This window comes from Lactuca saligna, chromosome 7 (genome assembly GCF_052625555.1).
Source record: "Lactuca saligna cultivar CGN05327 chromosome 7, ASM5262555v1, whole genome shotgun sequence".
In the NCBI taxonomy this organism is placed as follows: domain Eukaryota; kingdom Viridiplantae; phylum Streptophyta; class Magnoliopsida; order Asterales; family Asteraceae; genus Lactuca; species Lactuca saligna.
In genome coordinates this window covers 70,092,256-70,107,793 of record NC_136423.1, presented here as the reverse complement: position 1 = coordinate 70,107,793, position 15,538 = coordinate 70,092,256, and the positions used below count along the sequence as shown (strand labels likewise).

Genomic DNA, 15,538 nt, shown 5'->3' with positions numbered 1-15,538 from the left:
CTAAACATTCAGTTTGTTTACAACCCTACTCAATGAGTTAGATAGTAACCGGGAATTGGATCAAAGCTACGATGGATTTGCCAACCATGAGGATAGTGGTGTCAAAATTTCAAAACTTCAAAACTAAGACCAAACTTGTAGAAATATGTATACCCTAGGGGCGAAAATTGTATCTCACTCTAAAACAAAGGAATTTTTACTGAGGAACGTACAAACAATAGGAGACACGTAGCAACTCTATAAATATCACTCCAAATTCGAATGTGGAATCTTAAAAGCACGAAAACAGAGAAAAACGAACACCACCTTTTGAATTCAAATTATTATAATAATTAAGGGGTATGATTTCCTCGAACTTCGACTACCATCTTTATTACAGATTCCCATTTCTGATGTAAATTTCTTTATCAGATCCACAAATTTGATTTTAAACTAATGTAATCACAATCAACAAACAAATCTCACTGTTTTTGATTGATTTAAAGGTAATTACTATGTGTATCAACGTTAAAGTAGATTACGCTCTCGTTTTGACCAAATTTTTTCTTCATTTGTGTTTATGTAGGGTTTGAATTTATGGATTGGAACATCGCAATCGGTTACACTCCAATGTAAGTTTTCCCTCTTCTCTTTGAATTTCGATTGAATTCAGTGTTCTTCTGAAGTATCACAAGCAATTCCCTTTTACGTAATGAGTTCTTTCTATTTCCCTGCAGTTTGTTCTGTTTCAATGGAGTTTTAATAAGGTAAACACAAGCGTCTCGAAAAGATGCAGGCGCATTTGAAATTGAGAGGAACCACCTCTAGGGTTAACAACCAACAAGCTACATTTGAGCTAAAACCTCGCGTTGTTCTTGCACTAAACAAGGTATATGATCGAGATACATACTAAATTGGGGTTGATGAGCTTGAAAGAATAATCAAAAGTTTAACTCCAAAAAACGTGTCCCCATTTTTGTCATGCATCTTAGACACAGATTCAGAGCAGAAAAAGGTTGTTCGTAAGGAATGTATCAGACTCATGGGTACCCTCGCAACCTTCCACCATGATCTCATTGGTCCTCACATAGGAAAAATGGTTTGTAGCATAGTGAAAAGACTAAAAGATCCTGATGCTGTTGTGAGAGATGCTTGTATGGATACCATGGGTGTTTTAGCATCCATATTAACTTCATTTGAGGGAAATTTTGTTATTTTAGTGAAACCTCTTTTTGAAGCAATATGTGAGCAAAATAAACATGTTCAAAATGGTTCTGCTCTCTGTTTAGCTCGGGTGATTGACAATGCAATGGATCCTCCAGTGTCTATTCTACAAAGAATGTTAATAAAGACAACAAAGTTGCTCAATAATCCACACTTCATGGTGAAACCTACCATTATTGAGTTAAACAGAAGTATCATTCAGGTCAATTTTGACTTTTGAGTTAACTCTTTTTGTTAAATGCTAGAGTTTTTAAGTGTTCTTATTCAATTTCAGGCAGGAGGGGCCTCAACAGAAAGTAGTTTAAATGTTACAATGACTAGCATTCAAGAAGCTCTTAAGAACAGTGACTGGAGTACACGTAAAGTTGCATCTTTAGCATTAGCAGAATTTGCATCAAGTAATGCATCATATTTTGGATCTTTCAAATCATCTTCTATACACTCCCTTGAATTATGTCGCTTTGACAAGGTTTGTGTTATTCTTCAATCTTCAATCTTCAATCAACTTGTAACACTTTTATTTTGAGTTATCACAAAAAAATGCAACAATTTTCTTTTCTTCTTTTTTGGAAAAACTTATTCCAAATCTACCCATTTGATCATATAGGTCAAACCAGTTAGGGACACAGTACTGCAGGCCTTACAGCTCTGGAGAAGTCTTAAAGAAACTAATGCTTTTGAATGCTCAGAAGCTCGATCTTCTATTAAAGGTTTGGATTTTGGAACTGTTAAATTCTTCATGACATTTTCTTACATATTTAGTTTTGTTTTCGAATAAAATATAAACATTAAGCTAAAACTTTCAGGAGGTGATTATAATGAGTCCAAAGTGAAGGATACAAACTTTCAATTAGAAAGAATGATAGTAGTAGTAATGTGGGAAGTCCTCATAATTCCAAACCAAATGATTGGAATATTAAAGTCAGTGTCCCAAATACACACAATTATTTTTTGTTATATCCTAAAGATGAAGAATCTGAAGGAAGTTCTGTTACAAAAACATTCACAAGTACTCAAGATATTGGATATGAATACGTGCCCATGGATGACAAACATGAGTTCTCTTCTACATCCAATATTGACACCGAAAAATTTGAAGCTAAATTGATGGGAGTGAATCGATTACTAGTGGATAAAGAAATGAGTAGTGAAGAACAAAGATACTATTCAAAGATTGAGGATTGTAAAAGTAATGAATCGAATGTTAGAGAATCGGTTTCTGAATCTATTCATGGATGTTGCATGAAAACAACAAAAGAAATTAGTTTGTTTCGAGAGAAGCTTCAGGATATAGATAACAAACAATCAAATCTCTTGTATCTTTTGAAGGTCATAAAATCTTTTCTCTACTTTCTTAATTCCCAGTCCCAGTCCCAATCACTCATAGTTATTGTTACAGTCACAGTCACAATCACTGTTACTGTCAGTGTCACTGTTACTGGCACTCATAGTCAGTGTTACGGTCATAGTCACTCATAGTCGTTACAGTCACTCATAGTTATTGTTATAGTCACAGTCACAATCACTGTTACTGTTACAGTCACTGTCACTGTCACTGTTACTGGCACTCATAGTCAGTGTTACGGTCACAGTCACTCATAGTCGTTACAGTCACTCATAGTTATTGTTACAGTCACAGTCACAATCATTGTTACTGTTACAGTCACTGTCACTGGAACTCATAGTTAGTGTTACGGTCACAGTCACTCATAGTCGTTACGGTCACTGTTACGGTCATAGTCACAGTCACTGTTACAGTCACAGTCATAGTCGCAGTCACAGTCACTTCACTGTCACTATCACTCATAGTCAGTTTTACGGTCACTGTCACTTAGGGTCGTTATAGTTACTCATAACCAGTATCACTGTCACTGTCATTGTTATTATCATTGTCATTGTCACTGTCACTGTCACTGTTAATGTACTTTTTGTTGTATTTTCTATTAGGGGTTTACAAGCAAGACAACATATAGCTTGTTAATAATACAATCAAAGGTGTCAAGTTTGGAACATGTAGTGGATCAAATGGCACAAAACATTGATGATCATAAAGGAAGAAATTTAAAATCAACCTCCAATTTTTTGAAAAAAAGTTCTACAAGACCCTCAACATGCACTCCAAGGCAATCACTAGATACACTCACTAGACAATCTCCATTACAGCCCCCCAAACAATCCGATGCTTCTGAAGACTCCACATTTTGTAGGGGTAAATCCGGAAATTCAACCAACCAAGGCATAGACTCATGGATGGACCCCATAAGTAGAAACAATGTAGTCAAGACACACAAAAGGACATCTCTAGACTGGGAATCCGAAGTGCTATAAATAGAAAGAAAGATTTGGATGCTGCATATGTTGATGCCTTGAATTCTTGTGATGATGTGGCATTAGTGTATCTTTTTGACAAAACGGGCCCCGTTTTGGAAAAATTATCACACATGACTGTGAATGTGATTGTTAGCACTTTGGCAACATTCTTGTCAGAACAACGGTTTATGAACTCAATAATCCCATGGCTACATCAAGTAAAATTTTATTATTCTTTATAAATTCTCTTAACTTTTTTACATTGGGATTTGTTTTTTTTACTGTTGTTCATGTTTTATTACTAAATAAGTTACTGAAAAGAAGTCCATAAATGAGGTCTTAGGTTTAAGCCTTGGCATCCCTAAATTGGTAAAAAAAGTGAAACATTTAGCATAAATTGGTAAAAAAAAAAAAAAAGTGAAACATTGTGACATAAATTGGTAAAAAAGTGAAACATTGTGGCATGAATTGGAAAAAAAGTGAAACATTGTTTCTTAGATTGGTAAAAAAACAATACCTTGTTACATAAATAAGCATTTAATCTGTCCACAAACTGAGGTAACCACTTTCTGTTAAAATATTGCTTGCATATATCTGATAAACAGCAAACAACTATATGTCTAAAGTCAAATTTTGCAAATTTCATGTTTTGAACATTCATTTTTTTCTATTTAATAATTTTTAGTCTAAGGTTTATATTGTTATTTAGGTGGTGGAATTAAGTGGTGTCCATGGATCAAACCACCTTCTACTCACTGCAAAAACAAGGAGTTCAGGAAGCTATGAACATGGAATTACCAAATACTACATCAAGAAGATCAATAGCACAATTAGTAACAAAAATGCATCAAGTTTGGGGTAAGTAAACACCTATTTATATTTTATACAACAATGTTAATGTTCTTCCTTTTTTTTATGCAACAAAATTTTCATTTTTAAATGTTTTGGATAAACAAGAATTTAACTGTTATTTATATTCAAAATTTATATGTTGATTAGTAAAATAAGTGGAGATTTCTAAATAAATGTCTTGAAATTTGATTTTTGATTTTTTTTTTTTTTTTTTTGGGTGTGTAGGAAAATGCTCCTGAGATGACTTTTTGAGGGATGCTCATTAGATGTTTGTGCTTGTGGTATGTTGTTTTTTTTATCTGAATATAAAAAGAAAAAAAGAAAAACAGAAAGTTGCTTTAGTAGCAGAGAATGTTTTTTTTAAACCATTCTCTCAACAATTGTTCTATATGATGTAATGATTTTAAAAGCAATGATTTGTTCTCATCATTTACATCTCTAATAATTTATAATAAATATTTCTACTACTATGTTTTTGTTAATTTTTTATGTTTGAATTTGGTATTCAAGTTTGCATATATGAAATATCTTGAGCTTAAACATTCCGATTAGTTTCAAAAATTCAAAAAATGGAGTTGTTGGAATCTAAAATTTGGCAAACCGATAAAAATTAGGTTTATTTTCAGGAGTTATATGTAAATAACAGATGATATGTTCAATATTTTAGATCATTCAGACATTATATAATTTATACACAAATGTGTTAAATATGAGAATTTTTTTGTCCTTATTTGAGGTTTTGGTAATATTTTTCATCCCTATTCCAAGTAATATGACTATAAGTTTAGACCGAAATTGCAAATTCAGCTATATTCAAGGACCTAAAATAGTAATTTACTTGAAACACCAACCAAAATATTACAAAACACCAAAATCGGAAAACCCTCACGGACCAAAATTGTAATTTAGTCAAAATTTTAACTTAAAAAAAAAGTTAAAAAATACTATTACATTAATAATTTCTGACCCAAATATAAAAGGGACGTATAGTTGATTTGTCATTTTCATTAACCCATAACGACACCTACCTTCGATTTCTAGAAAATCAAAACAAGACATGTATAGATAAAAGAAAAAGGGTAAAAACATGCATTATCATGAATTCATTTCCCAACAATTATTGTTTCTTCAAAACCCCCTTTGGGGGCTTTTTTTCACTAATCTTGGTGTTCGAGTCTCTTCTAGACCAACAACGTCATTGGTTTGAAGAGACTCGAGCAGTTCAACAACATTACCCATAGCCGGTCTACCTTTCGGGTTTTGACTAATACATTGGTGAGCCAAATTAGCCGCTTTTATAGCCTCTTTGGATGAATATTGACCTTCCATTCTAGGATCTAGTATCTTTAAAAGTTTCTTGTCATGGGTCAAAAGCGGTCTAGCCCAATCCACCAAATTGTGCTCATGGCTAGGCCGACTCTTGTCCATGGCTTTCCTCCCGATCAACATCTCAAGAAGCACCACTCCAAATCCGTATATATCACTTCTAGCTGTCAAGTGTCCTGAAATTTTCATCAAAATATTTGTAAGCTCCATTTGTTATGTAAGACACTGTGTTTGAGGTGCATTGGACTAAGACTGATGTGATAAAAGTTGCTATTTCTTTGTGCCGTCTAAAAAGGTGGGACATGGACTCACTATTGATATCTCATCTCTGTAAAAGACATGGGCTCGGGCTCATGACTGAAAGGAATAGGCCATTTAAATATGTTGTTTTTATGCGCAAAGAGAAAATAAGTACAATCATATTGATTATTTATGAAGATAAACTTAGATTAAACAAAGACACCATTAAATAATGTGCTTTATGCAAGAAAGTCTCGTTATTTTGAGAATTTTTTTAATAAAGTCCTAAATGTTTTTTTATAACAAAAATGTTCAATTATTTTGGGAAAATCACATAATCTGTCATTTCTTATTAAAATAAAAAGGACTTTTTCGTTAATTTGTATAAAATGTTAAATAATCAAGTAACTTCTATTCAAAAGAAAAAATTTAGGACTTTGTCAAAAACAAATTCAAAATAATTAGATTTTTCTACATTAAACCCTTAAATAATTTACATAGAAACACATTTCATTTTGTAAAAAAAATATATGCTATATACATATAAGAAAAAATTGTTTGCAAAATGAATCCAAACAATCATAAAATCTTAAAATAATAACTTTTTATAAAAAAAAAAAAAAACATATTTTAGTTATTTTTTTGGGAAAAAAAGAACCAAAGTTTCGAATCCTTTTACAAAGATAATATAATTGAAGAGTGGATCAATAGCGAGTTTTTGCTCCACCTTTTTTAAGTGGGAAAAAAATTGCAATTTGGCTCCATTGACATTAATTGCAGTTGAAGTCCAATACATAACAAATACAACCCTAATACCGAAATTAACAAGAACACCTTTTAATTCCCAAAAATGACAAGTTAATGAAAGTTCGAATTTCGTACGTCAAATCAAGTTATTTATAACTCAATTATTTGATGTGTATACTTAATCTTTTTTAGCACCAAGTCTTACTATTTGTCTATTTCTTTTTGTTATATATAGATTTCATGCATCAAACACTGAGTAGTGAGTACTAATGGATGATATTTTTCATCATGATTTTGAGGCATTAACACAATCTATTAATGGATACTTTCTTAAAACCGATGAAGTGATAAAATAAAATGTAAAAAGAAAAAAAAAAAAAAAAAAAAAAGGAACTGTGAGAAAATAAAAATATATCCAAAAAATTTCACCTGTCATGATATACTCAGGAGCTGCATATCCGTAAGTACCCATAACTCGTGTCGACACATGTGTTTGATCTCCCATTGGCCCATCTTTTGCAAGTCCAAAATCCGATAATTTTGCATTAAAGTCCTTCAATTTTAATTTTTTTTCATAAGAACAAGTAGGAAATTAGAATAATATTCTACATCTTTTTTTTTTTCCCCTATTATTTTTAAGGATTAAATACAAACTAACCGCATCTAACAAAATATTTGATGTTTTGAAATCTCGATAAATCACCGGCCTTTCTGCATCATGAAGAAAAGCAAGCCCTTTTGCAGCATGCAAAGCTATCTTCATTCTCTTTGACCAATTCAGTGTCGCAGATGCTCCTTTTTACATCAATCCAATATTAGTCATAAATCATAATAACACAAGATTTCCAAAAAAATTCAATTCAAGTGAAAAAGTTTTTAAAAAAATCACTTTTTCATAAAAAAAAATTTTGATAAAATATTAGGCACTCACTACGGAAAAGGTAATCTTCCAAACTGCCAGATGGCATATACTCATACACCAAAAGCCGATGATCTTCCTCACAACAGTAGCCAATAAGCTTCACTAGATTAGGGTGTTGTAGTTGACCTAAATAATTGACTTCAGTCTGAAAAGCAGATAAGAATATTAATAAAAATGTTTTTTTTTTTGTTTACTAAAATTAATCTTGTAACCTACGTATCCATGTTTCCTTTTCATTTACTTGTGTATTATAAAATCAGTGTATTATAGGGATTGATTAATCAAAAGATTACATATTAAAATGTAACATTGAGTATTTTTTAAATAAAATTTTGCAATAAGGAATGAAAAAGCCTATTAGTTATAATTAGTATGACATTTATTAAAATTAATATTTTACATATATAAATATGGAAGTATTAAGTGGTTTTTTAATTTAAAAGTTGAAAAAACCTAGAAATTGACATTTGGATATTATTTAGTTCAATTTCAAAAATATAATAAAATTACAAGTATCAAAACTGATGAGAGATTGACACATGGCAACATGAATCTTCGTTTATTATAGTTGATCATGTTTTCATTTTTTTTTATTAAGACATTATACTTTGAATTTTGCATTTATTTTTCAATTATAACATCATGTTTTAACAGGAAGAAATGGGAAGTATGACCTATAATAAACAAATTAATGAACGTACGTTACACTTTCTTGATTAACAATGAACGTGTGTATGTCAAACATAAATGCAAATCAAGAAAAATTACATACATTCCCATTAGTCTATGTTTATTATACGAGACTCAATAAATTTTTTAAGGATATTTTTAATGATAGAAGATAAGAACAACATTGTCATTATTATTATTATTATTATTATTTTAATTTTTAAATGTGACAAAAAGTACAAAATATTTGAAAGATTATATAGACAAAGAAACACATGCAAAAAGTACATACCAGCCATTCCCTATCTCCTTGGATTCCTTCTGGATCAAGTTCCTTAATAGCAACTTGAATTTTTGAATAACAAGCTCTCACATTCTCATCTATAACACCTTTATAAACAATTCCAAAACCACCCTCACCTAACACTTGATCTGGTCTAAAAACTTTTGTAGCAATTCGCATTTCTTCATATGTGAAAACATCAAGATTACCATATCCAGGATTCTTGCGAAGATCTTTAACATCTTTTTTTATCACCATTCCATTTCTAGGACTTTTCATGTGAGGTGATTCCATGATTCTTGGTTTAATCGGTGATGTACATTTTTCTTTGGTGGGATATTGTCCGATTTCACCTGAAATTTTTCAAAATTTGACTTCGAATCTTCCAAATAGAATACGTGATTTTAGAGTTACAATCTATGAATCCATGAATCTTTAACAAAACTAATCGAATCTACTCTAAAACGTACATAAAAAACGCTTATGAGAATCTTGCAAAATGTTAAAGAAAAAGAGTACCTTTTGTCGACTGGAAAGAATGATTTGCATCGTATTCGGAACTGAAACAAATACCCATTGGAGAAATTTAGAGGAACAAACAACAAATCAGATTCGTATTTTTCCCCCAAAACAGCACATTGCTAAAGACTTCATCGATTTTGACTACATAATAAGTCAAACAACACTCTCGATCACTATTTCGAGAAAACTCAAAGCCAATCTTCGCCGGTTTCTCGAAATCTCAAACAAGTCACCGGCGATTGCAAATACTCCGTCGAGATTCGATTTGGGTCAACTCAAGAACCCAATTTGAGTGAAGTTTTGAAAGAAACGATGGAGCTTACCACTGTACGAAGGAAGACCCTTTCTATAGTTAAAGAATTGATTAATAATTTGAGAGAGAGAGAGAGAGAGAGAGAGAATTGGGATTTGAGACGATGGTTTGCGCGAAAACATTGATTTTTTATGCATACCGTACATATAACTGACGTTAAAGTTGAAAATCTCAAATTGAACATAAATGTACAACTTTTTATGCATACCGTACATATAATTGCAATAAAATAAAAAACTACTCTGAAAAAAGCAACAAAATTTTCATTTAATAAATCTATTTAGTTATAAGTCATAACAATAATAAAAAAATGAAAGTAATTTGATAGTTTTCTATATATAAGGTTATTATAATAATGAAATTATTTTATTATAAATATATAATTTTTTAAAATATAATATCTTAATAAAAAATATACAATATTATACTAGAAATAAATACAAATAACATGATATGATAAACAAATAAATAAACATTTGTTGTATTCATTTTGTGTCGTCCATTTCATTGTTTTGCTATTTATCAGATCCCAAGATTTTAAAATGAATTGTTATGTTTTTTTTAACAAGTCACGAAAAAATATCAAAAACATGGTTGCGTACTTGCGTTTGACATTTTTTTTGCCTAACATGGTGTTTTTTTATATTATGGTACCGATACTTTTAACTTTTATTTTTAATTTATAACATATAAAAATCGTCTTCTTCGTATAAACGCGACAATTTTCTCTCAATTAAAAAGACATATGCAAGATACCCACTTATTTATTAACTTTGTCATTTTCTGTACGTTGGCCTTTTGTTTATTTTGGGGGAGTGAGGAAATTGTAAATAATAATATCGACATCAACGAAAAATAATTAATAAATATTATCTTAGAGGACTTTTATTGGATATTACCTGGCAATTAATGATTTTTTTTAGAAATGGAACTTTCTAAAGGGAGTTTTCGGGCAGCTTGACCCCGTTAATTCACACAATCAAAGTAGACTACATGCTAATTCGACATGAAAAGTTTGGAAATTTTTAATGTTCGATAAAACGTTTTATTTTGAATAAAAAACCTCGTTTGATAATATAAGTTTTTAGCATTTAGTTTAAATAAAACATTCAAAATCCAAAAATTATTTCACGTAGCATTTAACAAAACGTTACTAGTTACACGCTACACACTACCAGCTAATGGGTACACACTAATTTTGCTGAACACGCCTACCTCTTATGATATATTAATAGATTCATTTCTTCTTTTTATTTTGATAAACTTATCATATTGTCACCGATTATCGATTATGATCGGGCCCTAAGAGCAATATATCGGTACATAACCGATAGTTATGAATGAAGTCAGTGAACCAATAATATCAATGAATAAAATTGGCACATTACCAATATTTATGAATGAAATCAATGAATCGGTAAATAGCCAATAGCTATGAAAGAAATCAATGAATTGGTACACAACGGATAAATATGAATGAAACAATGAATCATAATTGCCTGATAGCTTATACCGGAATGTGGTGATGCATTGTATACATATCATTTACTCATGACATGTGTTTTTAAGTAAGGTTTATATTATGTTCTATAAGCTTATGTTTTCAAGAGATGATTATAATATGATTCATAGTCAAGTGAAGCTATACTAAGATTCATAAGTTTATGTTTCCAAGTAAAGCTTATTATATGTCTTGAAAACCTATTATCTAAAACAAATGATTTTGATAAAATATTTTCTAATGGAAGTTTATGATTCTCATATTTCTAAAGTGAAAATGATTGACATGTTTGGAAATATTTATGTCTAAAATTAGTGTAATTCATGAAAGATTTTGTACATGTTCTTTTTCTAATGCCATATGTTTTAGGTTAAGATAACTTAGAAGTAGGACTTAAGGGGTGTTTGGCTTAGCTTTTGAGAAGCCAAAAGATCTTTTAGAAAAATATAAAAGCCAAAAGATGTTTGGCAAAACAATTTTAAAACCTACTTTTGGATTTTTGATAGAATGAAAATCAACTTTTTGAAAAAGTCAGGAAAACCTGACTTTTTGCAACTTTTCCAAAAAGGACTTTTGACCCTTAAAAAGCTAAGTCAAACACCCCCTTAATCATTAGAAGTATTGAATTTTCGGTATAACACGAAGATATACTTTTGATGTTATAAGAAGTAAAGCACTTGTAATTGAACTACTTAATTTGATTTATCTTTTGTATGTATGTAATATGCTTCACTATAATTTGAATACTGTAATTTGAATATGAAGTTATGACCCCCAGCCAAACTATTACTTTTAAAATGTTTATAATGGGACCAAATTTACCAGATATGACTTTATGACATAAGATTGACTTTATGTCATAAGATGTTTAAAAATTATGGGATTTAAATGCACAAAATATGTGTTACGAATTGGTATTAAAGTCTTAATTTAAGTGAATTAGGTTTGAAAATTCCAAACTTAGGCTTAAATTATGAAGATTAGTGAGGAATAAGTGCTTTAGGATAACAACTAGTAACAACATTAGGTCATATGTGCTTATTTTGATTAGTTAAGAAACTACATCTTGTATCATGTCAATTGATATGTAGATTTATAGAATACTAAATTTAGGAATCTTATAGCAAAATAGTGTACATGAGAAGTGAAAGATATTTGTGCAATAATCATAATATACTGATATTACTGATTAATATATGAACTTAAAGGTCATATTAAATTACTAGCAATAGCCTGATACAATTGATTATTTATAAGAATTTAATACTTGATAAATATTCATAAACTCTTATAATTAATTGAGAATTATTTATTTATGAAAAAAATAATTTTCGACGGCATGATGTCATAATTATATTTAATTATATAAAAAATACAAAAATGAAAAAATTAAATTTTTTTTAAAATTTTCGGTTTTAACCGGTTTTAACGGTTCAACCGGACCGGTTTTCACCGGTTCACACGAATACCAGTTTTTTGGCATTTAAGAACCGGATCCGGGACCGGTTTCCGGTTGAACCGGTCGAACCGGCCGGTCCGGTCTGGTTTTCAAAACATGGATCATAAGATATGATTTATTAAGTCATATACATCTTTTTGGACTATAAAGAGTTTTGTCTTTTAGCTAAAGCGATAAGGTTTTATTATTTATACAGACTTATAAGAATTTTATAAATTTTGTCTTATTTTTTTTTCCATAAAACCCAAACAAATGATAACAGAGTCAACTTGCGTCATCTTGCAAGCTTGGTTAGAATTTTGATTATTTAGATAATCTTAGTTTTTGGAAAATATGGATAACTTGTTTTTTGTTAAAAAAATAAGTCCATACATATTTTCTATCATTGCTTAATAATTGTTATTTTATATGACTTCAGTCGTTTTGGTTGTGTTTTCTTAATCTAACATAACATGACGTACTTGAATTGTTGAAACTGTTTCAAAGTGAAGTTAAAAATCAACTCAACAAGACAATTAAAATCCTTCGTTCAGATAGAGGTGGCGAATACTTGAGCCAAGAGTTCCAAGATCATCTTAGAAGTTGTTGGATTATCTCAGAACTTTCTCCACCGAGAACATTGCAACTTAATGGTGTATCTGAGAGTAGGAATCAAACTTTACTTGACATGGTTCGATCTATGATGAGTAGAAGTACTCTCCCTTTATCATTTTGGAGTTATGCCTTACTGCTGCACGTAGTTTGAATATGGCTCCAATTAAAAAGGTAGACAAAACACCATTTGAGATATGGTATGGAAAAACTTCATCCTTATCTTACTTTAAGGTTTGGAGTTGTGAAGCTTATGTTAGATAGGAAACTTCACACAAAATCGAACCTAGATTTACCAAATGCATCTTTGTAGGGTACCCTAAAGATTGTTTAGGTTATTACTTCTATATCCGTAGTGAGAATAATATATTTATTTCACGAAAAGTTGAATTCTTAGGAAACAAGTTTCTAATGGATATAGCAAGTAGGAGATGCGTGGAACTTGAAGAATATCAAGAATCACAACTCGATGCAACTCAGGTTGGCTGTAACGTCCCAAAAATTTAAAGTAAAATTTTCATTTTTAAAACAATAAACCATACAAATAAGTTGTTAACCAATCAAAGTGATTATATCATTTAAACCTTAGAGTAAAAGTCATATATAGCCAATATGAAAAATCTGAGGGATGTTATGCAGTCACGTCGGGCCCTTCCTTTTAGAATCGGAACTACATGAAACCATAAACATGAAACCGTAAACACAAAGCTTAGTGAATTCTCCAAAATACTACACAACGTACATAGAATAAAGATTGCTATGTGCCATCCATAATCTTATAATTGTCATTATTCCATGATACGTATTATGGTCTTTCCTTGCCAAGTCGGGGGCCAAAACCCGGGTTTTACAAACATGTGCCAAGAGCTACCTCCCTGTCTTCCATGTAAGTATCACAAAGACAACTAGCATCCTACATATAACTGCAAGGGTCTAGACCCTGGTCTTGCATACAATTTTTCGGGAGCCACCTCTAGGTCTTACATGTATTTTCCAGGGGCCACCACATGGTCTTCCTACATATCATAATCATGTGAGCCGGTATTGGTACCTCCGACCTACAAGTACAATGAGAAGACTTACCTCAATCTGAAGATAACCATATCTCTCACACACGCTGCTACTACAAAAGCTCCTCACACTAAACATATTAAAACCAACCCTAATTAATAATTAAGGTAATAATCATAATCAAGGGTCCAAAACACACTCTCTCTAAGGTAAAAGACCATTCTACCCTTTTGCAAGCTAGCCCCACCAAACATTGCCCAAATCCCAAAAACGACCCAATTCCACTTCTGGGAGTATGCCATGCGTACTCATTCCCTACATCATTTTGTAACATCCCCAAATTCATGGTCATTTTAAAAATTTTATTTATGCTTATATAAAAATCAGAGTATCCATTTTAAAGAATAATATTTCGGAATTTGTTCCCAAAAAACATGATAAAGATATTATCAAATCATTTCCGAAGAAATGTATTTTGTGTTGGGTTTTATGTACTATAACACTCCTATGGTGCACATAGAACCCTAATAGCTTTGGATCTAAGTTTTCTCTAGTTATACACACAACAAAAGTTTCCAAAGCTTGAAACCTACAACTAACATTCAATATTGGTGATTGAAACATAAAAATAAGTTAGAAGAATACCGCTTAATTGTAGCTTGTAGGAATTGGTCTTTCAAGAGCCTAGAACCTCAAGTGTGATGCCTTAAATATCTTATAACAAACCAAGAACAATAGGAGGAATTTTGAGAGAGAAGTAAGGAGACATAAAATCGGTTATACTTCTCTTAGACACATAGGGGGGCCGATTTTAGCAAGCTAGGGATTACATTTATAGTTTGGAATCCTTAAGGTTTAAACTTGTAAACCTTAATTCACTTGGGCTTTTAATCCAATAACTTATTAGCCTTATGGACTAACTCTTCATGGATCCTCCTAAAGATTTAGTCCATTTATAATCTTTTTTTTTTGAAACGACAATTCTAACCTACTCCTAAACTACACCTTAAATCCACCTATGTCCACGACGGGACTTGAACCCTCAACCTCAAGGAGGGCGGGCAACACCGGATACCGCTGGGCTAGAAGCCCTTTGGTTAGTCCATTTATAATCAACATGGATCATTAGCCCAAACTACAAATATTACTGATTTACCTAATCAGTCCCTGTAAATTTAATTAGTCTCTTTTGATCACTAAATTAATTCCAAATTAACTCTTGATCAATACTAATTAAATAATATGGTTTCTCAATCAATATATCATACTTATAATATATTAATAAATCACAAATAACCTCTCTCTCAAATATCTATCCTATCAAATTGTTCTAGAGTGTTACAACCCAAATGGAGCATGTTGTATCCGGTCAAGTACATACCAATTATAGTTATGGGCTTAGATACCTAATCCAACAGTCTCCCACTTGGATAAGTCTAATAACTATAATTGCAAGTACGACTTCAAAATCCGATTGGCAATCGTAGCTCGCAAAAGACTGTTGTCGAACTCTGATCTTATTAGTAACATGTCTACAAGATAAGGGATCATATATTCCTCCATTTTAGATATTGTATGAACTGAGACAT

At 31.2% G+C, this 15,538-nt stretch overlaps 1 protein-coding gene and 1 pseudogene across 2 annotated transcripts; one reads left to right on the top strand and one right to left on the bottom strand.

Moving 5' to 3' along the window:
* The first annotated feature begins 374 nt into the window (after window positions 1-374).
* On the top strand, window positions 375-4,379 carry LOC145006117 (TORTIFOLIA1-like protein 2; annotated as a pseudogene). Its single transcript, XR_013662798.1, has 8 exons — window positions 375-485; window positions 566-611; window positions 717-1,405; window positions 1,478-1,672; window positions 1,811-1,964; window positions 2,039-2,532; window positions 3,151-3,731; window positions 4,223-4,379. The product of XR_013662798.1 is annotated as a TORTIFOLIA1-like protein 2 (transcript).
* Window positions 4,380-5,431: 1,052 nt separating this feature from the next.
* On the bottom strand, window positions 5,432-9,503 carry LOC145006115 (putative serine/threonine-protein kinase PBL17). The gene is made up of 6 exons (XM_078965207.1): window positions 9,072-9,503; window positions 8,562-8,905; window positions 7,610-7,745; window positions 7,337-7,473; window positions 7,108-7,231; window positions 5,432-5,867 (listed from the first exon to the last, which is right to left on the bottom strand). Exons 1-6 carry the CDS (start codon window positions 9,127-9,129, stop codon window positions 5,494-5,496), a joined length of 1,173 nt encoding a protein of 390 aa, XP_078821333.1. The 5' UTR covers window positions 9,130-9,503; the 3' UTR covers window positions 5,432-5,493.
* Window positions 9,504-15,538: the final 6,035 nt, after the last annotated feature.